The 25,345-nt window shown below is 43.4% G+C and overlaps 1 protein-coding gene across 1 annotated transcript in view; it reads right to left on the reverse strand.

The window, feature by feature from the left end:
• Positions 1-4,285: 4,285 nt before the first annotated feature.
• Positions 4,286-25,345, reverse strand: part of SPAG17 (sperm associated antigen 17) — a 148,784-nt gene continuing 127,724 nt past the window's right edge. The window contains exons 36-48 of the mRNA XM_039841330.1: positions 24,282-24,464; positions 23,247-23,360; positions 22,697-22,742; positions 20,942-21,041; positions 20,675-20,722; positions 18,152-18,251; positions 17,378-17,480; positions 15,557-15,688; positions 12,685-12,821; positions 11,239-11,423; positions 9,419-9,479; positions 6,992-7,136; positions 4,286-4,797 (exon numbers count right to left, since the gene is read on the reverse strand). Coding sequence (XP_039697264.1) covers positions 4,661-4,797; positions 6,992-7,136; positions 9,419-9,479; positions 11,239-11,423; positions 12,685-12,821; positions 15,557-15,688; positions 17,378-17,480; positions 18,152-18,251; positions 20,675-20,722; positions 20,942-21,041; positions 22,697-22,742; positions 23,247-23,360; positions 24,282-24,464 — 1,491 coding nt within the window. The 3' untranslated portion in view covers positions 4,286-4,660. The remainder of the gene's footprint in view (positions 4,798-6,991; positions 7,137-9,418; positions 9,480-11,238; positions 11,424-12,684; positions 12,822-15,556; positions 15,689-17,377; positions 17,481-18,151; positions 18,252-20,674; positions 20,723-20,941; positions 21,042-22,696; positions 22,743-23,246; positions 23,361-24,281; positions 24,465-25,345) is intronic.

The following is a 25,345-nucleotide window of genomic DNA, read 5'->3' on the forward strand; positions in this document are numbered from 1 at the left end:
AGCCTGCTGGGCACGCATAGACTATACATCTACACGGTAGGGATTTGGGGAAATGGGAATGTTCTAGGAAAAGAGTTCGACACATACTTGGGCCTGGGCTTTTCTCTGTGGGGATTTTAAATGACGAATTCAACCTCCTAAAGACAGTTCCAGTCGGATTTTCTGCCCTGAGTCTGTGCCGGTAGCTCGCATCCTGCTGAGACGCTGCCCCCTGCATCTAGTTGCTGAGCTGCCGCGGTCCCTTCTCCTGGCAGGTCTCGGAGCCACACGCGCGTGGCTGGCGGGCCTGGACCGCAAGTCTGTTCTGTTCCCCAGCACGGCACAGTTGCTGAAGTGAGGTGGGCGACGTAGTGCTGTTATTTCTTGGGCAGAATAAGAGTAAAGAGAATTTTGGCCCAGAGTCCCTGAGGTTTGACCGTGAAAAGGCAGAAGCACAGACAGTAGGGTGGATTCCAGGTGCTTTTCATTCTGGAGAATCAGCATTGTCGTCAGGCGGCTGTTCCTGTCACCAGGAAGAGGAGTTCCTTACTTAATCCCCGAAGTGTTTTAGTTCTTGAGCGAACGGAGGCTGAATCCATGTCGTGCCTGTGCTTCATCAGGACGTAAAGAAACGGCAGCATTTTCTGTTAGCACTTTTGAAGGTTTCCAGACCAAGTCAGGTTTCAGGCGTGCGCTTTGCGCGTACGTGTTTTAAAGGTGCTGCCGCCCGCAGCTTTGCCACACTGAAGCTTACCGGTACCTGGGGAGCGAAGGGCATTTCTGTCTGGTAGGTGTTACATTCAAAGAGGAGGACACCTCATGATGAAGTGACGTGCGTGACAAGTAACTTAGCTATACCTTCTGGTCAAAATACTCGAAAACTCTGTCACCCTGAAGGTTTCAGGTTAACCAATGAGTTAAAAATTAAATTTTAGGCCAAATAGCTTTCTAGCCATTTAAGTTGGCATTTATGGCTTAGCCAGTTGTTGGTTATATATATTCTTAGTAAAGAAACCATTTAATGAATAACATCTCTTGGAAATGATGCAGTTACCTATAGAAACCTATAATGCCATAAAGAAAAGCCTCGTGAATGGTTTATTAGAAGTAGCACATCTAAGCTTATTCTAAAACAACGTGTGTGTGCGTGTAGGTGTGCGTGTCTACTTAAGAAGATGGGCTTAGCAACTTCGAGATTCCCTGGCTGGAAGTTACGTGCTTGGTGCAGCTGGTATTAAACTGTTTCTCAGTGGCAAGTGTCATATCTCATCCCAAGGAAATCTAGTGAGTCTATCAGAGAGCACAGGACGGTGACTAGGAAGCAGTGGTGTCTGTCAGTAGGCTCAGGACTGCATCTAGAGCATCACTTGTCTGCGGTAATCAGCGAGCCTGCGCAGTCAGCCTTTCCCGGCCAGACCAGCAGGAGCTTCGGAAGAAGCCAGCTTGGTCTGCACTCACTGCCCACTGCCCGCCCGCTTCCTTCACTATTTAAGATCCCGAGTTTTGAGAGGAGACCAAGTTCTTAAGGGTAACATCCCCTTGTATTCTAAGTCCCGTCACTTTATTTCTGAGGTGGTGGGACCCAAGCAGCTCTGACGGGTTTGTAGGACAGCACGTGTGGCCCAGCAATTCCTAGCCCAGCCCTGTGGGCCCAGCTCTGGTTGCCCTCGTGTAGTCCCCTCCCCCTGAGTGTAGGCTGGACCTAGTGAAACAGAATACAGCAAATGCAACGAGACGTCTCCTCAAGACTGGGTTATGCAGTGCTGTGCTCACGCTCAGGCCCTTCTCGCTTGCTTTGACTGACCGAGCTGCCATGTTGCGAGACTTGCTAAGAAGCCCACGTGGCAAGGACCGGAGGGAGGACCAGAGGGCGATCTGCAGCCAGCAGCCAGCAGCCATTGAGGAGCTGCACCCCACGAATGACCGCTCGAGTTCGCTGAGAGGCCAGCCCTCCTCGTGCCAGAGAACCTCCCTGAGCTGTGCCTGGACTCCTGACCCACAGAAGCTATGGGATCAAAAACGTTTGTTGCTTTAAGCTACCAAGTTTGGGGATCATTTGTTACGTAGCAACAGATAGCTAATATAATTTCTATGGAGCAAATTACCTAACCTAGTTATGATTCAGATTCCTCACCTATAAAATGGGCACAGTGGTGCCTAGCCTCATAGAGTTATGGTGACGTGCTCAAAGTAAACACGAAATACAGTCCTAATCGTTCCTGGGTGAGACACACAGAATATACAACCATAGGATGATTCCAGTACACACGTAAATGGACTACAATGTTCTCTTGGCCCTGGGTGATAGTACAGAGAATCTTTAGATGTTTATCTTCAAAATTACTGTAGGCATCTTTTCATCTTATTAGCTGATAATGTGAACAGAGAGGCATAAAGGCAACACCACTTAAGACACTGCTTAGGTAGATTCATAAAATTACTTTTGATATATTGGTGCCGACAGGAATTAGGAATTTTTATTTGATAGCTGGTCTGTAGTTTTCAGAATTGTCCAGCTAGAGATGCAAACTTCACCACTTCTCAGTTTAGGATAATTTCTGACAGGCATGGACCAGACCTGAGATAAAGAATACTTTCATTCCGTAGTTCCCAAAGTATGTCCCAAGACCCTTAGGAGTCCCTAAGACCTGGCGAGGCGTCTGTAAGGTCAAAACATTTTCCAAACAATATTAAGAAGAGCACTGGGTTGAAGAGTGTCCTCCAAAAATTCATGTCCATCAGGTCCCCATGAATGTGACATTTGGAAATAGGGTCTTCACACATGTATTATGTGGCCTCTACGATGAGGCCACGAATTTAGGGCAGACCCCAAATCCAATGACTGTTGCCCTTGTAGTAATGCCACGTGAGGACACGCAGCAAAGGAGGCCGTGGGACAACAGAGGCAGAGGCTGGGACTGGAATGATGCAGCAGCAAGGATTCGATTCTGGCCACCACCAGGAGCGAGGAGAGAGGCATGGGACAAATTCTCCCTCAGCCTCCAGGAGGAACCAGCCCTCTAACATCTTGGCTTCAACCTCTGCCTAGACTGCAAGAGAACAATGATCTTGTTTCAAGTCCCCCACTTTGTGGTCATTTGTTATGGCGGTCCCCGGAAGCTCATAGGTTTTGGTCCAGGAAGTCGGTGCTGCTGTAACAAATACCTAAACATGTGGAAGTAAGCGGCTCTGGAATTTGGCGAACGGTAAAAGGTGGAAAAAGTTTGACCGCAGGATAGTATAAGTCTAGATTACCTTGAAGAGACTATTCTGTCATCTTAGAGGATTTCTTTATTGTCATGAACAGAACGTGGTGGGACCTCAGACAAAGAAGCACAGGGCTGGATGCTGGAGGAAAATCGATCCTGCCGGAAAGCAGCTGAAAACTTGGCTGAATTGGACTTTCCTTTGGGCGAAAAGTAGAACTTGTAAACAATGGACCTGAATATCTAGCTGAGGTTTTCAAACAAGATATGGGAGACGCGGTCTGGCCTCTTGCTGCTTGTAGTAAAATGCAAGAGGAAAGGGCGAGACTGAGGAAGGAACTGGTCAGAAAGAGGGAACCAGAGCGTGATGATTTGGAAAATCCATATCCTATCCACACTGCGACAGGTGCTGGGGCGTGCCCTGGGGAGAGCGCCGTGTGGCTGGAAGAGATTAGGTTTGTGACTGTGAATACGATCAACTGTGTCCTCAGAAGCCAGAAAGAGATGGCGCTTTGCCAAGAAGAATCAATGAGGAATCTTCATGTCCGAAGGCCCAGATCTCCTTGACACCCATGGAAGACTTGACAAGTTTTGGGGTATGTCAGCAGAAACAAAGTCAGACCCTGAAATGCAGCAGGATGAATACCTGCTGCTGTAAGCCACCTGGACTGTGGTGCCTCGTTCTGGCTTCCCTAAGACACTGACACAGGCCTAGGAAACCAGTACAGAATGCTACTTAAATGCCTTTAAGGAGCGTGCAGTGGCGTTTCCTAGAGGCTGCATGACGTGTGACATGGTCACAGATAATACAGAGCAGATGTGAGAATCCAACCATGTTCTGTTAGGGCAGACATTAAAGAGATATGCAAAGAAAAAAGGATTTTTATATTTTGTTAGAAATCTATGTTAATCTACTGGGTTTATTATTTTTACATAAAAAAAGTCCCCAGTTTTAATTCTCATTTGGTAAATGTGATAGATATGACCCACATAAACAAAGATTTTTTATTGAGGACTCTTTGGAGTCCTCAATAACTTTTAAGAATATATAAAAAATCTTGTGTCTGATACATTTGAGAACCATGGGCTTACTTGTAAATTCTTAAGTCAGAAGGGCACGTGGTGTTGGCGTGCTCCTGCTTTTTGGAAAGGCAGCTCAACGTTGAAAACAGCGCTAAGGATGAACTTTAGAATCACACTGAAGGAGGTTAGATTTTCACGTCTGCTTGAGATTCTCTGAGCCTCAGTTTCCTTATATATAAAGTAGGCAAAAAAGTATCTTATAGGCAGTATGAGGATTAGATATGATAATGTATAGAAAGGAGTAGCTATTGAAGTTATTAAAAACCAGTATTTTCATTCCAGTAGACTAGGTGGCTCATTAGTTTCTGGCTGTAAGAAGAGAATAAACATGAGGTCTAAGGCCTCGAATTTGAACGGCTGACAATCAAACTCCCACTGAGAACTTACTAGACCTAACGTGGAGAGACTTTCTGGGACGTGAAGAGTCCAAGAGCTGAGGAAGGGGCGGTGGGCATCCTCTGGGCCACGGGGTGTTCCTTTTCCTGGGGAAAGTCGTTTGGGTTCTCACCACTGCTGCTTGTTAAAACTGGTAAAGTACTCATTAAGGACTGTGATTTTCATGACCAAATGATCTGTACATACAAACTCAGAAAACGTTTCAGAATTCAAACCTCTTCTCTAGCATCATTAGCTCACTTTTAGGTACTTCTCTGTCCAATGCAAATTCTACATCCTCAGGCTTAGGGGATGAAGGATGGATATCAGTTTCTTGGAATTTCTCCTGTTCTCCCTAGTGTGCGTGTCCCTGCCTTTTTCTATAGGAGCCAGTGATCACCAGAACCAGGCCCCAAACCATCCAGATTACATGTTGTTGTTGTTGTTGTTGTGTGCAGAGGGGCATCGGTCTTGGGAAATGGGCTCTGACATTGGAGGCAGATGAAAGATCTCTTTCCCCATTTCTCGGTACCTAACTGACAGGTGGTCTTCACAAGCAAGGAAACAGAAATTTAATTAGCATAAATGCAGAAGGACTAATGGCTGTGATCGGCAGCGGGACATTCAGGTACTCTGGATCAGCAAAATAGCCTACGTGAAGAGGAGATAAGACGACCCGGTTTTATTTCCAGAGGGGAAAATACTGGTTCTTTGGTTAATTTCCTCTCTCACTGCAGAAGAACCCTGCATCAGCCCCCCCACCCCAATTCTTTTCTCTCTCTCTCCCCCTCCCTCTCTCACACACACACTCATACGCACACACTCATTTTCCCAATCAAGTCTTCCCTGACCACTCCGTTCTAAATTGCAGTGCTCCTTCCCATTACCTATACCCCGCTTCTTTATATTTTTCTGCATTGTACTTATCACCGTTACAGTCCATGTTTTGGTTACCTGTGTATTGTCGAGCCTCTCGCTGGAATGTAAGGGCAGGGATTTTTGTCTCTGTTCACTGCTATATCCCCAGGGCCGAGAACGGTGCCTGACACATCGGAGACCCCTTAATACCTTTGAATGAATAAGTGAACCAATGAATTCAACTGCATTTCTAGTGCAGTCAAGGTCACCTGACGCAGTTCCCTAGGTTTGTCCTTCGCCTCAGAATGGCTGGATCTTTAGCCATCTTCACTCTCGCACTTGCCAAGACTAACCCACCCCTTGGCTTTGTTCTCTTGCTGTAGTCGCATGCGTACTGCTGCTTCGATTACTTCCTCTCACTTACATTTTTAATGTTTCTCCTCTGGTCCATTCTCTTCAGCCTACAAACATAAGTCGACACCAAACTGAACATATTTCCTTTGCTCTGTTGCCTTCCTGAAGTACCATAGTCTCTTGCTCTTTCCTTTAGTAATAAATTTTCTTTTAAGAGTATCCATACTCAGTGTTTCTGTTTTCTTAATACCCATTCATTCTTTGTCTTTTGCAATTTAATGTCCCAATCATATCTAGCCATGTTATTTAAATCTGAATTCTCCTCGACATCGCTATAGCATCTGTCAACTATGTCCATATTTTCCTTGGAATTCTTTCCATGGCTTTTGAGATATTTCACGGTTTTCTAAACACCTGTTCTGGCTGGCTCCTCTTCTTCCTTCTGCTCCCTAAACAGACCCCGAATTTTTGCTCCTTTCCCATACCTTCATTCATCACCTCTGTAGAGATGATGCTTAAAATTACTCTCTCTCCAGTTTGGACTCCTCAACTGAGATCCAGTTCTGTATATCCCCGATTCAATATCTGAGCCCCAAACCTTCGCATGGAATTCCTATGTCCTCTTACTTCCTTAAGTCTCCTTTCTTCAAAAGCTTTTGCATTCTGTAAGACTCAAATATCAAATAGATACATAACTATAACACCAAGTAGTATCTAACTCATGTTGTTGGAGTACAAAGTAACAGTAATCAAGTGTGAAAACTACTTCAGCTATTAGATTATGTAAATCTTTCAATATAGAGTCCAATTTCATTTTTATATATGATAAACATTTCATACAGTACCTTGAATAAAATAAGCACCTGATATCTGTATATCCATATACAAGAGACACCAATATGAAGGTATGTATGCGTACTTCAGTGAACATCCATCCGACCTCTATAAGAAGGTACCTCCTATTCCCGACAGTCTTTGTCCTGAGAAATTTAACTCTGTGCTTTCAAAACAATTAATGAAGCTACGGAGTGCGGGTGCGAGGGGGTTAGAAAACAGCGTTTCGACTTCCATGTTCTCCCTGCTCAAAGGTGATTCTGGTGCTCCCGTGAGGGTTCTGATGGAACCTTAAAGGATATTCGCTTCCACGGGCAGGAACAGGACATCGTGCTCCGTCATGATCTCGATGTTGTGAGAGATGTGCACTGACCCCTTGGCACTGTCCTCTCCCACCGCCATCGCAAACAGCTCCACTTTCAGGTCTACCTGCAAGCCAGCTGCCACCTGCAAGACACGATGTGGCTTTAGAATCAGACATGGCTCAGCGTGAACACAAATTAGGGCAAGTTCCGTAAACTCTCTAATCTCGTTTGGCGCGAATAAATGATTGCTGTTACACCGCTTAGAAGAATTACTTTGCAGATCAGTTAGTTAGGATTCCATTGAGGAAATGGGACCCCGGATACCTTGTTAAAGGAGAAGACCAGATGCTGCCATGTAGGAAGAGACACCAGGAAACCAACTGCCAGGGTCCGGGGGTGGCGCCGAAGGTGAACTTTTACAGCGCCCATAATTGTGCCAGGTTTTGAAGTCGGTAGTGAGTTTGTATCTACTGGCATTCTTGCAGAGAAAGAAAAATCTAAGAGACTGGGTGGATCCTGGAACTGCCCTGCCCCGCCCCGCCCCGTGGATTCTAGAATTCCCCATGTAGGAACTGTAGCAAGACGAAGCCAGTAGAGGGAGACAGAATTAGTTTAAATGCCCCACTGCTTTGGTCTGGAAGCTACACGGAAGGGCTTTGCACCAACAACGAAGAAACCTGATCTATAATGAAGAAGAAACACAGCAAGAAATGGGCTTCTAGCCTTGTTCCTTGAAGAGAGCACCAGCCAGGAAAGAAAGAGCAGTTTATGTTCCTAAGCTGCCTCTCCAGGAGGTGGGTTAAAAAGCAGACTTGAGAACAGTTACTTGGAAAAAAATAAATAATAAATCAGAAACTACCACACAGAAAGCAATTAGGTAAAAATAATTTTCCCTTCGATGTAGTTTTATAAATGATAGAATTGAAAAGGTTCCAAATTTTTCAACAATGTGCTGTGCACACGTGCACACTGGCGGCTCCCCAACGGCTCCGCTTCTGAGAATCGGGCCCTTCGCCCTCCGGGCCCGCCCGTCGGAGCGGGGCTGGGGAATGACAGCATCCTGCGTGAGGGGGCTGGAGCGCGGCCACCACCACGTTCACCCAGGCCTTGAGCAGATTCCGTTACTGTTGGCAACTAACCAGGCAGAACGGTGGTTAGATTTACATACGAGAAGTCTATAGGTTATATTTTTGCAGGAGCCAAAACCTATCATCAGAAAGAAAAAAAAAAAAAAAGGAAACTGAAAAAAACCCCTAACAGTAATAGAGGGAGCTTCAAAGAATACACGCTGGGTTTTTAGTACCTATAAAAGTTGATCCAACAGTCACCTTGGCATTCGGCATAACCCCTACTTTTCATGGAAAAGATTTGCCAGCTTCCCAGAACGGCGGAAGAGGAGCTTGCTTTGATTTTTGTTTTTGCTTTACGTTGTGAAGATTCTGAAATCCTGACACAGTACAACGATGAATTGTTTCAGAGAGGGACTCATGAGTTAGTGGGTCTCGTCCCAAAATGTACTTCCATCTGGAATTGCACCCTGCATGCTACCATTTTATAGATCATAACATACTAGAGCTGGTAGAGGGCTAAGAAATTATCTGGTCAATGTTCCTTCTTTTCCTGATGAGGAAAACAAGATGCAGAGGGCTCATTAACCATCATCGCTGAGCTGCTTGCTGGTGCAGCCATGGCAAGAAGCCAACCCTCCTGTGTCAGCGTATAACGACTAAGGCCGCGTTAGGATCTGGGGACTCAGTGAGCACTGTGTGCTGCAACGTACGTGGCAATATACAGATTTTATGCTAAACACCACATTTTTGAGGATGTATCAAATAAAGACAGAACGGGTTGACATTTTAAAATTAGCGTTTTCAGAGATCTTTGGAGAAATGAGGCAGCTGGTGAATTTAATATACTACTATTTCGCAGTATGTCATTAAATGACATTCTCTGGCAAATACCAGGAGAACAAACCAGATTTACATAAAAATACAGAGAACAGAATATTTATTTTTCCAAAGGATTTTTCACTTTGCAGAAGGGTTTGTTACAAGATATCTTTAGGTAGTCAGCTTTCCAAGTGTCTTTTAAATCATATTTAATTTTGACGAAAGTCAAAATATATAACTGTATATATAACTGTAGTACTGGGCTAAGTGAGGTGAACTTCAGAAATATTTCCATAGCTGGAAGTTTAACTCTATTTACATACAGGACCAGTCTCATGGTAATACATGAAATAAGTGACATCAAGCCACGTATTGTGCCAATGCCAGGAATTTTTTGCTTATAGTACTAGAAAAATTAGACTTTGCATGGTTTAAACTGCATGGGCAGAATGACTTAAAAGCCCACTTTACTGGAAACATACATATCCACATGGGCACACACAGACACACACGACAGACGACACATAGGACTTACAGGCCCAGGTTTGTAAGTCACTTTCAGTCCTGTGCTGGGTGGGGGCTGCTTCACCCTAAACCTGCCAGGCAAAAAGATGGGAATAAATTTATGCCCTAATGACATACATGAGCAATGAATGAACTGGAACGTCACGAGATCGGGAAGGGGTTAATATTCACGCCACAGAAGCAGGGGGTCGACACCCTAGAAAAACCACCGAACATTCAATCGGGAGAAGAAGCGAGGCCCATTTCACAAGCGCCTTTCCGACCGTTCTCAGGCCTTTGTTACCGGGTACGGCGAGCAGCTCGGGCCTGGGCAGTGCCAGGAACGTCTGGCGGGTGTGTGCACTGCAGCGTGGCCGCCAGTGTGAACACATGCGCCTACTGCCAGCTCACTGAGCTGAAGAATAAAGGCTTCTTTGGAGAGCGGTGGAGCATAGGAGCCGGTCTCGCTCCCTCATGGCATGGGATTCGCACATTTGGGGAGAAGAGAAACAGAAAAGGCTCAGAAAATGTGGGAGAACTTGAAAAGCCCGTGCTCACATGTGCTGCCCATTGCTCTCGCCCTATTCTCGTGGGCTGTGGGCTCTGCCTGAAGGTTGGAGACCTGGAGTAAATTAAAACACTAAGCAAAGCCCACCTCTGCGTTGACCCCAGCCCCGCCCCTGCCACCATTAGCTTTGCTGTCTGCCCTGCAGCGGCTGAATTTAACAAGCTGAGGAGTGAAATCTCTAAGCTAAAATTCTACAGTGGACAGAGGGATCTGCGTGGACAAGTTTTATCTGTTTGAGGTTGACTCTCTATTTCTGCTCATACTTGTTGGCAACGACCTGGGAAAACAGTAATGTCAGATCTGGTGGCTTGGGTCCTTTATCAGATTGTTTTGAGGAAGCAAACGTAACCCCTGAAGTCAGGGGATTTCCCTCAACTAAAACGGGACAGTGATCTTTTCCATCGGACCCTCCTGCAGCCTCGCTCCATCTGATTTCCAACCCCGAGTCCGGAATCACACCCACTCTTGAAGGATTTGCCGCTTACACTGAGAATAATTCTGCAATTGAAACCCCACAGGAAGCAGTGACCACAGCTGTGCTGAGCTGGTTGGGACCCGGCAGGTCTGAGGCCTAGCCTCTCCCTAGCATACGAGACCCGAAAGCCAGTTCCTCGGTTCGTTTCTTCGTAATGGTCTCTCTAGGCTCTGAAATTCTATTGGTCTTGGTAGGAAATGAAGAACTGACTCTTCCTTGTCACTCAGTGCTAGGTACAGTGGACTCAGCTGGGAGTACAGACTGCGAGTTGAGGTATTTGTGTTCAATTCCAAGTCAGATCTTAAGAGCCAAAATGACCCTAATGATCTGGGTTAATTTTCCCCCTTTCTGTCTTAATTATGCAGAAATACAATAATTAAAGTCACTCTTAGATCATAAAGTACAAATATATGTCAGCTGGTATTAGAGTTGGTGGCGGATTTGAGAAACAAACTTTCAAGTTTTGTGTGTTAGTTACTGTGACACTTGTGTAGCTTCTCCTTCGTTTTTTTTGCTAGTGCGGATCAGGCCTGGAGTTGCTTCTACCAAAATATGAATATTGCTTAATGTCAAGGCAAAGAAGTACCTACTAATTGTTACGACTTGGTAAATATTGATTTGTCGAAGAAGAAATGAATGGATGAATCGATGAAATAGCAAGTAAACAACTGAATGAATGATGTGAACATTCAAGAGTCAAGGTGTAATTACACTTCTGTTCAATAAACATTCACTGATGTAGGTAGCCAAAGGCAGTCACAGGGCAGGGGAAGGTGACCTGAGCAGACGTTTGGTGCCTCGGCCTCACCTGCAGAAGTCCACTCCGACATTCCTGAGCTTGACGGTGGCCGCATAGGTCTGTCCTTCTTTAAGCACCCCGAACTTCACCGATGGCGGGAGAAGATGGAATCCAAAAGGGGATGAATTTACATTATTCATGGCAGCAGATGCAACAGAGGACGTCTTCACTCTTCCTCCAACAGAATCTTGCACCTTTGCATTAAGGAAAAAGCAGTAAAGTAAAATAAAAGAAAATGGTTCCACTTCACATTCTCAAGATGAGGAAAAGGCTCTGTCACCAGAAGAAAATAAATAATGCTTGTCTCAGGGAAAGAGGCAAATATTTACAGTCTCACATAATCCTACAGCAGTGCTGTATTTTCGGCTTTGTTTTAAGGGTTGGGAAACTCAAGTTCAGAGAAAGACAGATCGAGCGGTAAGTGGTAGAGGAAAGTTTCAAACTTTCTCTGCTAAAGTTTGCATTCTGTCTTCTGTGTCAGTGACTACCAAACTTTAGCTCCCATCAGAATCATCCTAAGGATATTCTGATACAAATTGCTGACTCCACTCCCAGAATTTCTCAGTAAAGCCGGGATGGGCCCATGAATATGCATTTGTAACAAGTTCTCAGGTGTTGCCAATGCTGCTGGTCAGGTGATCACCTCCCAGAACCAATGCCCTATGTCCTCGTTAGTCCCTAGATCCACAGCGCTGGCCTCCCCAGGGAGCTGTTAGCCCTGTGCCAGACCTTGTGAGTCACAGTCTGTATTTTAACAAGATCTCTGAGTAATTCATGTGCATGTTGAAGTTTGAGAAGCCACACATAAGTTACAGACGTTGCAATAAATTCTGTGATAGCAATGAACATAGCGTGCCGTCAAAGTACCGAAGGATGAGATCAAAACTTGATGGTGGGCTCGAGGAAGGCTTCCCAACAGAGCCAAGACAGAATCTTAACCGTAGAGCCTTTGAGGAAGGAAGTAGGTTGGTCCTTTTAAAGAACTAAGAACTAAAGACCTAAAAACCCACAATGACTGAAGTATAGTGAGTTTGGGACAGGTCGAGGCAAGAAGCCAGTGAGAGCGCATCTTATAGTCACACTAAGTCACTTGGATTTTATCCTAAGAGTCCCGAGAAGGGTGGCCAATGATCCCCTGATCCAGCACTGAGCTGGTAAACCAGCTCTCTGAAAAGAACCTCACTTAGCAGCATCTGCCGATTTCCATGCTGTAAACTCCAGCAGGGCTGTCAGGCTACCGGCAGTTTAACAGCTGGCTCAAAAGGCCTCCAGCGAGCCTGTGTGAGCCGGCTCCCGCCAAACGCTGCCTTAGTTTAGCTCTGGGTGACTGACCGGAAGGCCTGCACAGAGAGACGGCGCGTAGAGTAAACAGCAGTGCACACAGTGGCTTCCGTGAGCCAGGATTACATTAAATGCCAATGAGCTCTGGGGAGTTTGTCCCCATGTCTCTTTTACCTTTGTGAGAGGATGAGACTTGGGCTTGGAACTCAGCAGATAATGAGGTAACCTCACTCTCTCTTTCCTGGCTTGTCCTGCCACATCCTGCAGCAATGACTGCGTTGGTATTTTGATGGGCACACAAGGTTCCGGTTCTGTTAGAGAGAAAGTTTAAATTTTGCCACCTGGACATTTTATTCAAAGACATTCGAGGTCATCCCAGAGTATGTAGGAACACACCAACTTGGGAATCTCTTCTTCTTTCCTTTTTAAAGAGCTTATTTGAAAGAACAAAGGCTCTTATTCATTCTAGTATTACATCTTTATATTTCACAAAGAGATTTTACCTAATATTGGTCCTTACAACCCTATGACATGAGCAGGGCAGATGCTATTAGCATCACCTTTTTTAAATAAATGAGAAAAGAACATTCTAAGAAGTTGGTGACTTGCCCTGTGACAAACTAAACTTATACCCAGGTCTTCAGAGTTCTTTCCATTTGACCAACAAGGTACAATACAATAGAACATCGATTCTTGAAGATTTCTTAAAATTAATAATGGCAAAATCTTAAGAATCTCTTTGTTTCAACTATTGTATACTCTAGTTCTAAGAAATGGTGGTAATTGTAGGTAAATTGAACCAGGGGATTAAGTCCTCAGCTCCTTAAATTTGGTGAAGAGTAAGCAAGAGTGGGTAACCCACACAGCTGCCACTGAACGATGTCTCCAAACATCTAGGAGGCTGAAATAAACATTGTATTTTAGATCATCATATTTAAGCATTCGAACCATCAGGAAAGGGAAGGGAACCCATATTTGAGTGTCTGCTACCCGCAGGCCAGCACCACAGGCATGTTTTTACACAGAGCATCTCCCCGGGTCTCACAAGTCCTCAGAACCGAAGGGCAGGGGAATTAGTCTCAGCGTACCCCGTCGCCGCCCCCATAGCCACTCCTACCACTCACGTCTCCCTCCAGTTGCAATCCCATTTCCCCATTCTTTTCAGCAAAACCCTCAGGTAAAGCGACGTGCTCTGCTGCCACTGACGCCCCTTCAGCCCGTCTATGCGTAACCCACTTCTGCTGCCTTCAGTCTCCTCCTCCACGCCTTGGGACTGTTCTTGTCGAGATCACCAGTGATCACCATGTTACCCAGTCCTGTGCTTATTCTCCATCTCGCTTAACCTTTCAGGAGCGTGTGATACCCCCGAAACCCTCGGTGATGTCCGCGCTCCCGCTTTCCTCCTGCCTCGCTGGCTTCTTCTCCTCAGTTGCCTTTCAGCTCCTCCTCTGCCTGACTTCACATTCTGGAGCCTGATCCTACACCGGCAACAGCACCGCCTGAAAACATGTCACAGATACAACTTCTTGGCCTCACAACTGGTCGCATCAGGTGGCCTAGGAGTCACCGCTGACTCCTTTATTTCTCACCCCACATCTAATCAGCCAGCAAGTCCTGCTGGCTCCACCTCCAGGATATCAAGCTAATCTGCTTCTCACCCTCTGCGCCCTGACCACCCTCGTCCAGGTCTCTGTCAGCTCTCCCACCTGCCACTTCCATGCTTCCTCCCTGTTTCCTCTTTTTCCCACTCCTCCCTTCCTTTGCCACAAGCCGTTATCCACACGACTACCAGACTGATCTTTCTCAAATATAAATCAGTCATGTAACTTCTCCCCTCAGGGCCTTCATACTTGCTGTTCCCAATACCTGGAACATTGCTTTTCCCCACTCTGTGTGTGGCTGGCTCCTTCCTGTCGTGTGTGTCTCCGCTCCAATGTCTCTTCACAGAGAGGCGTTCTAGACCCCTAATGGAATGCTGTCCCTCTCCCTAAGGCACTCTCCATACATTACACTGTTTCATTACGTGAAACATCTACCTTGTTTACTTATTGTCTACACAATATTGTATGTACAGACTGCCTGTAGTATGTACAGCTCTGCAAAACTGTCTGGCTTCTTAACTGCCATATTTCCATGCCTAGAACAATGCCTGGCACACAGTAGGCACTGAGTAAATTAGCCACTCACTGAATAAACCTCATAAGAGAGATAACTTTAAAGTCAAGAAAAGGCTGTGTGAGGTTCTCTTAATTCACCCATAAATGTGGTAAGATCCTCCCTTTATAAGAAGGAACTAAGACCCATCAGCAGACTCCCTTTCGATATGGAATATGCTAACAGGAATCGAGAGGTGCAAATTTATCCACACAATTTAAATTACCCTGCTTCTCTTTTCTTGACCAACAATATTTAGTTGAATTAATTTCACTGAAATCAGTATAATGTGACTCCATTGTAACTAGTCATTCGTCTGTATTATTCCATACTTCGATTTCAGTTACCCTAATAAGACGATGTGCGATGTTAGACAGAAACTACATCTTAGGTATCTCTTCTAGCACCTGCAGACCAAGAACATACTGAAATAATAGGTAAATCTAAGTCCAACTACCAAACTACTGGCTGCTCAAAAAAAGCTACCACGTTCTTGATCTTCAGTAAATCATACACGCTCTTAGAACCATGAGGGATAAAATAAAATAAAATAATATTGTGTGATAAATATATTAATTAAAATAAAATTTAAATTTAAAAAATAAGGTGAAATGAAGAAATAATAAAATGAAACAAAATAACAATCCAAAAAAAAATATTTGTCATTTCTTTCCTTTAATCTGCAACTTTTGGATATTCTCAAAAAATATATATATTTTTGATATGCTGAGAAGCCTTGCAAAGTCCCACGGCTCCAGCATTCACGACGCTCTAGAAGTTTTTCTGTAACTGCCAAGTGTACCTTCAGCCCCCCAGTGCCATCCCCCATACTCTGAAAAGACATAATTTTCAGTTTCGAGAAACAATGAGATAAAGCAAATGACTGCCATACCTGCTGTAGATTCTGTTATATTTTCAGTTTGGTTCTGGTTAGCGGACTCCTTGATATCCTCGACATGCTCCACTTTTGGAAGACTAAGCATATCTTTGGATTCCTGTTCTAAAAGTTTATTTGGCTTGGAATCTAGAAAACCCAAAACAAATATTTTAAAGTGATATTTCCAGACAATGATGTAATGACTCGCATTTGCGTTGTTAAAAGTGAACAAGGTGTCCCCCACCCCCTCTTCAGAAAGACTGAACAGAAGAAAACTGTTAAGAGGCAGATTTTCCATTCTATGATGCAACGTTTGCCATTAGCGAACAGGACAGTGCCTGTAGGGCTCTCGCTCCCTGGGGGCCAGCTGGTTCTTTCTCGGCCTCTGACCACAGAGTTGTTGTTATCTTGTTGGGTTATGAAGCAGAGACCAAGTAATTTAGCCTACTTTTTTTTTTTTTACCTGGCAAGAGAAACTGAGATATGATTTAGAAAAAAATATTTCCGATCTTAAATCCATTCATTACCGTGAAAATGTAGTTCTTTATTAGAATGCTTCTAAGAAATCGATGCAATATGGAACAAAATTTAAATAAATACATCAAGGACCAGGGATGCAAACACATTTTAACTTGTGTGTGCGCCACCCCTAGTTGAATGATGGTGGCTGCATGGCCGGCTGAGCTTAGCCCACTGAGGCCTCATCCCCTTTAGGGGAGCGTAGGCTTGACTGGCTAGTGTTGTCTGCCCCAGGGTGCAGCTGGCAGTGAGCACCACCAGCCTTCCTCTCTGATTTCTCCTCATCACATTTACGAGTCATTGTTCCAACCTTAATCTCTGCTTTGCAGACTCTGCAGTAATTAGAGGTTTTCTTTGGCTGTGTTCATTCCAGGCAGCTGAACTTCTGGCATTATACTGTACAGTAGAAATTCCTTTGTCTGGATATTTTAACTACCCAGTGTATTAAAGAGAAGCACTACACCTCATTTCATCCCTAAATCCTTCTCTTGAAATAAAGACATTCTCCTACATATCCACAGCACCATCCTCACCCCCAAGAAAGCTTACAGAAATGCCGTGATGCCTGCTGACATGTACTCCCCTAATCAAACTTGTGGGGCTGCTCCAAGATATCTTCTTAGAGTTGTCTTTCTCAATCCAGCATGCAGAGTTCATGTACTGCATGTAGTTTTCATGCCTGTAATCTCTTTTAATATAGAACAATTACCCTCTATCTTTTTTCTTTTAATAATATTGCCTTTTTTTTTTGAAGAGTCCAGGCCCACTATCTTATAAAATGTCCACATTCTGGATCTGTCTGATTGTTTCCTCTTGATTAAATTCAAGTTAAGGATTTTTGGCAAGAGTTCTACTTCATATACTTCATCTAATGCCCTTTATATTGCATTCTATGAGAAAGCACCTATGCTAGGTTGTCTCACAACGGGCAGAAGTTTGATCTCGTGGTTAAGGTGGAAAATGCCTTATCTCTCCATTGCAGAGGTCCATTTTCCTCCTTATAATTAGTATGTAATATGTGAGGCGAAACTCTGAGACCTGGCTCTTCAACAAACTTTCATTACTCCCCTGATTTTTAAATTAGGTCTTCTTGCAGGTAAATTTTAAGCATACAAGATGACAACTAAATTTTATTTACATCTTGGTTTCCTCATACAACTCAGTTGAGTCTATAATATACAGGTCACGGTAGGTTATGTCATTAGCTGTTACTGGGACAAAATGTGGCAGGAACTAGTTCTGGTCTAAGAGGCCACACCATCAGGTCTTCCTCATCGAAGCCCGCTGATGAGAATAAGCGCCCCACGAACACGTTACCTGGATGAAGACTGTATACATTTTGAACAGCTGTTTTCTTTCCATCTTCATCTTTCTTCGTAAAAGGGGGCAAGTTTTTGGAAAGGGTGTCCAAATAACTAAACTTCAAGGAGAAACCAAAACACTTATGTTAGACTTCTACCTGGCTGACAGGCTGCTGCCACAGGCATGCTAAGTTGATAAGCAGTGATGCAAGTCTCTTTTTTTTTTAAAGCCCTGGAAATAAAGTTTTGCAAACTAAAAGTTTTTCAAGAGACTGATTAACTCAATTCCAGATTAGTCCTAATTTCCTCTGCTATCTTCTCGGGCAGCCTCTGGCTAATCACAGCATCTGGAGTTTTCACAGGAACACACGGAGTTGCGAACACATGAAAATATGCACCTTGCTTAAGAATCTCAACATTGCGTAGAAGAGGGGAGGCGTGCTCTGCCCCCACGGGCTTCTAAGAACTTACAACATCCCAACGCTATCTCAGCAGCTGATGGGTAAGATCACTTTAATGGAATTAAAACTTCAAAATGGGATTTATCAGAGGATAGTCATCAATAGGGAGAACTGGACACCAAAAAGGGCTTGAAATAGATGGGAGAGGGCAATTAACAGTGATAGGGCAAGGCAGGGAGTGGGACATGTGGGACATGGATTTGAAGGTATGGGTTAGTCAGTTCGATGCAGGACAGAAAGAACATGAAGGTCCATTACATAATAACATATGCATTGTATCAACTTTTTAAAAGACTCTTATTCAATAGCTGTTAATTACATGCAATTACCTGAGACTGATATAACTTGCTCAATTCAGAACTGAAGTAGGGTGGTATTATTTTGTTCTTAATCTCCATTAAATAATTGTGTGTGTTTTCAATTTCCTTCCTGGTCGATATTTCCATAATGATGCAAAAGAAGACAGAATATTTCAAAATATTATTTGCCTGTGTTTTAGCTCTAAATCCCACAGAAAATGGGATCACTAACAGTAAAACTGATAAGAATAAACTCATCAGACATTTTTTCTGGTCAATTTGTTCTAGTTTATGTTCTGCTGCTTCTGGGATTAGTCGTGCCCTCTACCTAGAAATCAGACTTTCTATAACATAGGAAACGATGACACCAGGTGGTAGTTTGCTTTTACAGTTGAGCTCAAAAAAAAAAAAAAAAAACCCCACGTGGTTGACCTTTTTGCTTGTCTTTAAATTCTCTGAGGTTTAAAAGCCAGCTAGATTCTACTAATTTGCATAATTTCAGTAGCGGTGGGAACGAAAACTAAAACCTGGGTAATGGTTTGTGGATAATGTGATCAGTGATTACAAAATAAAATAAAAGCAATCAAGATAATCCCACTAGTTGTCTTTCCCAGATCAGAACCCTATATTGGGTAGGCAATACATCAGCTAAAAACTACACTTCCCAGCCTTCTTTACGACAAGGAAGGTCAATGAGAAGTAAACTAGAGTCATTGGGTAAGTCTCTATCCAGACAGCTTCTAAAGAGAGCTAACTCAGCCGGGGCGCTTTCCCTTTGTCCTTGCCTCATCTCTTTTCCTACTTCCTGAAATATGGATGAAATGGCTGTAGATGCAGCAGTCATTCTGCAACCATGAAGCAACCTTGAGGATGGAAATCACGTGCTAATAATGACGGAACAGATAAAAATAAAGAATTTGAGTTCCTGATGGTGTGGCACTGTCACTATGGACTGCCCGCATCTGACTTGTTTTTTAATTAGGAAAAAGAAACTTCTTTCTTGTAAAAGCACTGAACCTAATCCTATCTGAAATAGTTTTCAATTATAAGGGCTTACTTCATGCCGGAAACTTTGCAAAGTACTTTACATTTAAGCCTAAAATAATTCTGAGTCACTATTATTATTCTCATTTTATTGGTCAAAAAAATCAAAGCGTAGAGAAGTCAAGTTTAACCTTCCCTAAATTACTAACTAGTAAGAGGTGAAGTCTGAATTCAAACCCAGGTCTCCTGCCTCCCAGCCCACACTCTTGGTAAGTGTACCTGCTAGTCAGCTACTCGCCACCCAGTGTGTGAACTGACATTAGGTATTAGGCGGTCCAATCATCCTTATTTCACAGATAAGCAAACTCAATTCCTGAAGTAAAACCACACGCTGGCATCACACAATTTGTTAAGTAATCAAATCGGAACATACTAGATGGCCCCTCTGGAAATACTGGCTGAATCAAAATATCATCCTATATAAACTTTAATTTCCATTAAAATGTCTGATCGCTACTGCCTCATTGGGTTCATTCATCAATCTACGGCAGTCTGGCGATTGTCCACCGCTCTCTTAAAACTGTTCTCACAGAGAAAGCAATGAACCTTCCAAATGATAAACCCGAATCCCTCTTTTCCTTCTCCTTCCTCATTCTTCCACAGCATCTGACACTTGTTGACCGACTTCCATTTCCCTGACACTTCCTCCTTCCGTAACCCTCCTCCCCAATCCATTTTCCACGCTGCCAACACGTCTCCTCCTCTGACACTTATCTAATGACGCGTTCTACTTCTTCAAAAGCTTTCATTGGCTTGCCACTACAATCGGTTAAAATTGGAAACTGTTAGTGTTTCAAAGTTCTAAAAAATGTGAATGAATAACACATGAACATAATTCAAAAAGTATTAAAGAGTACATAATAAAAAGGAAGTCTCTTCCCACAGTGTCTCATAACCTCCAAACCTCCTTCCCCGCAGGCAGTCACTGCCACCAGTCCTTTCGAAATACTTTCAGAGACAGTCTACGAGACTCTATGTACCTCAGAGCTGGCCCTGTATAGAGGGGTGGCCCATGAGACGTAAGGTCTTATCTCGCCACTTCTCCGACACATTCCACGAGGAAACCCAGACGATTTTATTAAGAAGCATATTCATCCCGGGAGTCACTCTGGAGAGGAGCCACGTGAGTGTGCACAATAGTACCACATATACTACGCTATACCCCATAAATACGTCTGGCTTCCTTTCTTTATGGCAAGAGAGCTGGGGTGGGAATCCTCAGCTAGGGCTGAAAGGAAACCAGAGCACATTACGCTTGGAGCACATTCCTCACACGAATCACCAGCGTCCACGAATGTTTACGGCTCCGCTTCGCACTAAGTTCCAGAATATTTAATAGTATATTAAAATCACTGATGCACAGAGATACCCGAGAGCTTTCTTGCTTAGGAGAGGGGGGAGGATCTACCAAACGGTCAGTGGGCTTCGACAAGAGAGAAGGACACCGCTGAAGGACTCTGCACAGCCGGGCTTTCTCACATGCTTATGTGCACGTTAGGACAGAATTACCTCTTTTGTTCTATCTTTTCTTTCCATTTCTTTCCTGCTGCTGTGTGCCTAGGCGAAAGGAAAGGCAAGTATGACGAAAAAGGGCGATGCTCTCAGAGCACCCGCAATGGAAGAAAAGCCACCGCGGTGTGACAAACTAAACAGTGGAGGAGATGAGAGACCGAGGCTCACTGCTGCGGTCACCCACAGCTAGGACACCGCATCGCTGCATCTCCTCAGTCACCGTATGCTTAACACTAATCGGAACCCATCACTGCATCCGCTTACTTCCACTTCTTTTCAAGGAAATCTGTATCGAAGGCGTCTGGCAGACATTCGGGAGCAGTCACCAAGGATTGCTTGAATAAATCCGTTAGGTGGGCTGCAACTTTAAAAATAGATGCATTAAACTTTTATCCTCACTTCTTTACAGCGAAGCACACAAGCAGTACCCGATTACTCATTTGAGATACTTTCTAAGAGCCTATATTTAATCTGTCAAGTGTTTACTAGAATTGCCCTGATCGAGCTGAAATATGACAGTAAACGAGACCACTTTTATGAAGTAGCCTACTAAGGAACACGTCTTAAGATCAAAGTGTAAAACGTGGTGACATATCAGTAAAGGAATCAGCACTCTACCTAACTGGATTTATTCATTTCTGAAGCACCAAAACTTAAAAAAAAAAACAAAAAACTCATTTTACTGAAATTCTTTTTCTTAAAAAAAAAATCCAAGGATCTAAATCTAAGGATATGAATATAATACGACGGTTGTTTGATAATGGGGGCAGTGATTCTCGGAGCTTATTCCACAGGACGCAATCTCAGTGGGACGTTAAAACGAGTTTCCACGGTTATATAAGCTTGGCAATCCCGGACTCATTCAAGGTTAAACCAGTTTCACTGGCGCAGTACTTTTTATATCCTTCATTATTGGGCAACCTACCCACCTCTGTGGTGACTGTTCCCTCATGCCAGAGGTTATAAATTCAAATGCCACAAGGTAGGGTTACTAGATAAAGTACAGGGCAAATATAACATGGGACATATTTATACTAAAATATTATTTGTTGTTGATCTGAAATTCAAATTTAGCTGGGCCTTCCGTATTTTTGTTTGCTAAATCTAGCAACCTTAATATAAGGGGTCGCCTAGGTAAAACAGTGACAACAGAGTGTAAGGTCAGGGAGACAGTGGGGGCTGTGACGAATACTTTTGTTCACGGTCCTTCTAAAGAGGCAGCTGCTAGTCATCCTCAGCCACACATCATTATGTGGTAATGTGACATTTCAAGAAAAGAAAAATTCGGATAAACAAAAACAACCGTGCAAGCCAACATTGCAGGGGGCACACTACACACTTCTGAGTGCTGAACGAAGCCCATGGCTGCCGGTTTCTGACCTCTGCCTATGGCAGAAATGGCAAAGAAAACCCTAAGCCACCATATTCTCCGCTGCTCGTCTGCTGTGCACTATGAAACCATATAACCACGATGGTTGGGGCTGCATTTACCCTAAAATAAATACACTTGGAGGGAGAATATCTTCCAAGAGTACCCTGCCTGAGCTACACATGGTGTAAAACAGTGCGAAGTTTTGGCGATAACAATGTAGTTGCTCAAAAGCCCTGTGTGTGTGTGCGTGCATGTGCACGTATGTGTATGTGTGTGCATGCACACATGTGTGTGTGTGTGTGTGTGTGTGTTGTGGGGAGAGTGTTGGTGGGTCGATTGTTTCCTTCCTGTATCTTAAGTGATGCTCTAGATTCAAGTTAAGGTAAACGTAAAAGTCAAATGTCAACTTTTTTTATTCAACAGATGAAAGTTAAAGATGGATCAGAGGCAAGCGCAGTTTTCGAGAAGCTCACATTTTAGGCAGAAAAAAATATATATAAATAAATAACACACAACCTGGCCAGCGTGACAACGAAACTATGAACACGGTATTTCGCTATCAGATGCGAGAATGACTAAGAAGTGTATTTAAGATTGTTCCTTTGTAATCTGTATATATTTTGCAGAAAAATATCAAACGTACTTACCTTCAGTGACATGACTTTTTGTAGTTTCCTCCATTTTAGGGAAAGACTGAAATGAAGATAGATTCCTTAATGAATTCACTTTGTTTAGAAGCATTCTTTATGGGCTCAACTTGATATTTTATGAAAATGACTCTAAGATGAATTATTTTTAATGACCATACAAAACTTATGTGATTTTTCAGTCATTCCTTTCACTTAACAAATTTCTAAAAACGGAAATCATTTTAAGTTGTAGAAATCCCTTTATATTCTTTCTTCCTGTTTCATTCATTATTCATGCAACATTTCGGGGAAGGTCAATTTCTCTGAAGACAATAAAACCTTTTATTTAAAAGGCTTCAGTTATTCATGATTTAAGAAAGAGCTTAAAAGCATTTGGAAAATTCAATATGTAAGGAATCAGATTTCCACAGAAATAAGAAACTATATGGAAGAAGAAAATGCTTCATAGATGTGGCAGAAACAGCTACTGCTTGTAAAGTTTTGTCTTGCGGCATCTAATATTGAAACCATAGTAAAAACGTGGGCACATAAAGCTGTTCTTTCTCACCATAACCAGCTTGAGCAGGTCTGCAGCATTGCCCCTCTCCTCCTTGGTTCTGGAATCTTTGACTGTCATTTCCTGCAGCTCATCTTCTTTCTTTAGAATATGGTTTATATAATCCTAAATCAGCAGAATAAGGTAAATTAAGAAAAACCAGAAATAAGGTAGAGAGAGACACCAATATAATCAACAGCAACTTGAAATATTATAAAAAGATTAAGAGCATTTAGGTTCACAATGCTCAACGACCAGTGAGTCACTGGTCAAGCCACCTGGAAAGCCTTTTCTTTAATATGTTAGTAAACAAAGACCTGAACAATTGAGAAGCAAAGCTTTAAGGGCCATGGGTTATTAGAACTGTACGAGGACTTCAGAGAGGCCCAGCTTCTAATCTATGCTCCAGTGTCCTCACCAATAAAATGGACAGAGTTGGGCTAGATGATTTCCAGAGTCCTTTGCGGGGACGGTCTTTGTAATTCTATGAATGTAAGTTGCTTAGTCCATGCCTTTGCTTCCACTTTTTCCATAAATATTTGATCTATTTCCATAAATAATGGTCCCCTGCTCTACTCCAGATGCTGGATATATAACAATAATCAAAACACATATGATCTCTCTTCTGAGACAGTTAACGAACTAGATGGAGAGATAGATATGCTTATGCAATTAACTATATGTTTACAAATTCTTAGGCCGTTTATAAAACCAAACAATCCTTTTCTTCCACAGACAATATCTGATTAATATGCAGCTCTATCTTTTTCCAGAGGTCACTAGGCTTGTTCTCCATAAAATGAGCCAAGGGGGAATCCATACAGCAACCACATAGAAAGTTACTCACCTTCTCAAGGTGTTTGGGGCGTCAACACTTCCTACACCTCCTGGGAATCATTACATATTTTCTACCTCTCAGCGTCCTACCCTCTAGGAGGCCGACATTCAGGCGTTGCATTAATTACATGATTTCAGGCTCCCTAGGAAACCGAATGGAAGGCTTGCCCGTTCCTGATTTCTGGGGTCGGGTTACCTGGATTCCATTACCTTCAGGGAAATCTGCAGCTTCAGTTTCACGTCCTTCTTCATGACCTTGTGCTGGACGAACTGGCGCATCTGCAGCACATCGGGGCAGCTGAGAACAGGAGCCGGGGGATTCACTAGCTGTCTGATGCCAGTCAAAAGGCCCTTCCAGTTCTGAGTGCCAAACGGAGGTCCTGGAGTTTTTTTCTGTTCACGAAACAACGCAAAACAACCACCGAAGAAATCAAAATGTTTTAACGGTAGACTTTTTTTTAACTGAGTACTTATTGTGTGTATACTACACTAGGAACCGCTTGGAGGGGAATGGAAGGGTGAAAAAAAATGACTCCTGCTCTCGAAAAAATTCAGACATAAGAAAATTTGGTAACAGAGCTGGGCAAGCTTTCCTTTTCATATGTGTTACCAATAACCTGGATATTTTAAAAACTCGTTGCATGAGATCCCACTGTATATAGCATTTAGGGGAGTGCTAAGCAATACTGTGTCGTGATAACGCAGCTGTAGCCCAGCTTGGGACAAGTGCATGTGGCTATTCTTTAATACCCACAGGTAGCCAAAGACATTGGGAATTAAACAGCATTTGACTTTCTCGTTCCCTGTTCATTTTGACCTAGAGATTCTTTGAGAGAGAAATCAAGCGTAGATTTGGGTGGTCTTTGAGCTCATTCTAGATGAAGCATGCCTCCAGAATCTCCCCAGGATCTCTTGAGCAGAAATCTTTGCCTTAGAGTGACTCACATCTCAGTGTTAACCCTGTAATTGATTTTCAGGCGTGGTATGATTTGATGCCCTAGTGTGTCTGATGTGCGTCATTTTAAATTGCTATTCAGTGTCCAATGCCTGGTCAGTGATAATCATTCAGGGTCTTGCCTGGCCTGGGCCACTCCCACTGGACATAGAAGGTCAATAGCTATAGTAGCTGCAGAAGAAGAGAATGAACTTCCTTCATGAATCTCAGATGTGGCATATTATTTGTCATAACGCAGGACTTTCAACTTGGATACAGCCTAGTGATTCATTAGGTGTGGCCTTTTCATTTTTTAGATAAGAAAGTAGAGGTCCAGTGT

This window comes from Pteropus medius, unplaced genomic scaffold, assembly GCF_902729225.1.
Source record: "Pteropus medius unplaced genomic scaffold, Ma_sr-lr_union100, whole genome shotgun sequence".
NCBI classification, from domain to species: domain Eukaryota; kingdom Metazoa; phylum Chordata; class Mammalia; order Chiroptera; family Pteropodidae; genus Pteropus; species Pteropus medius.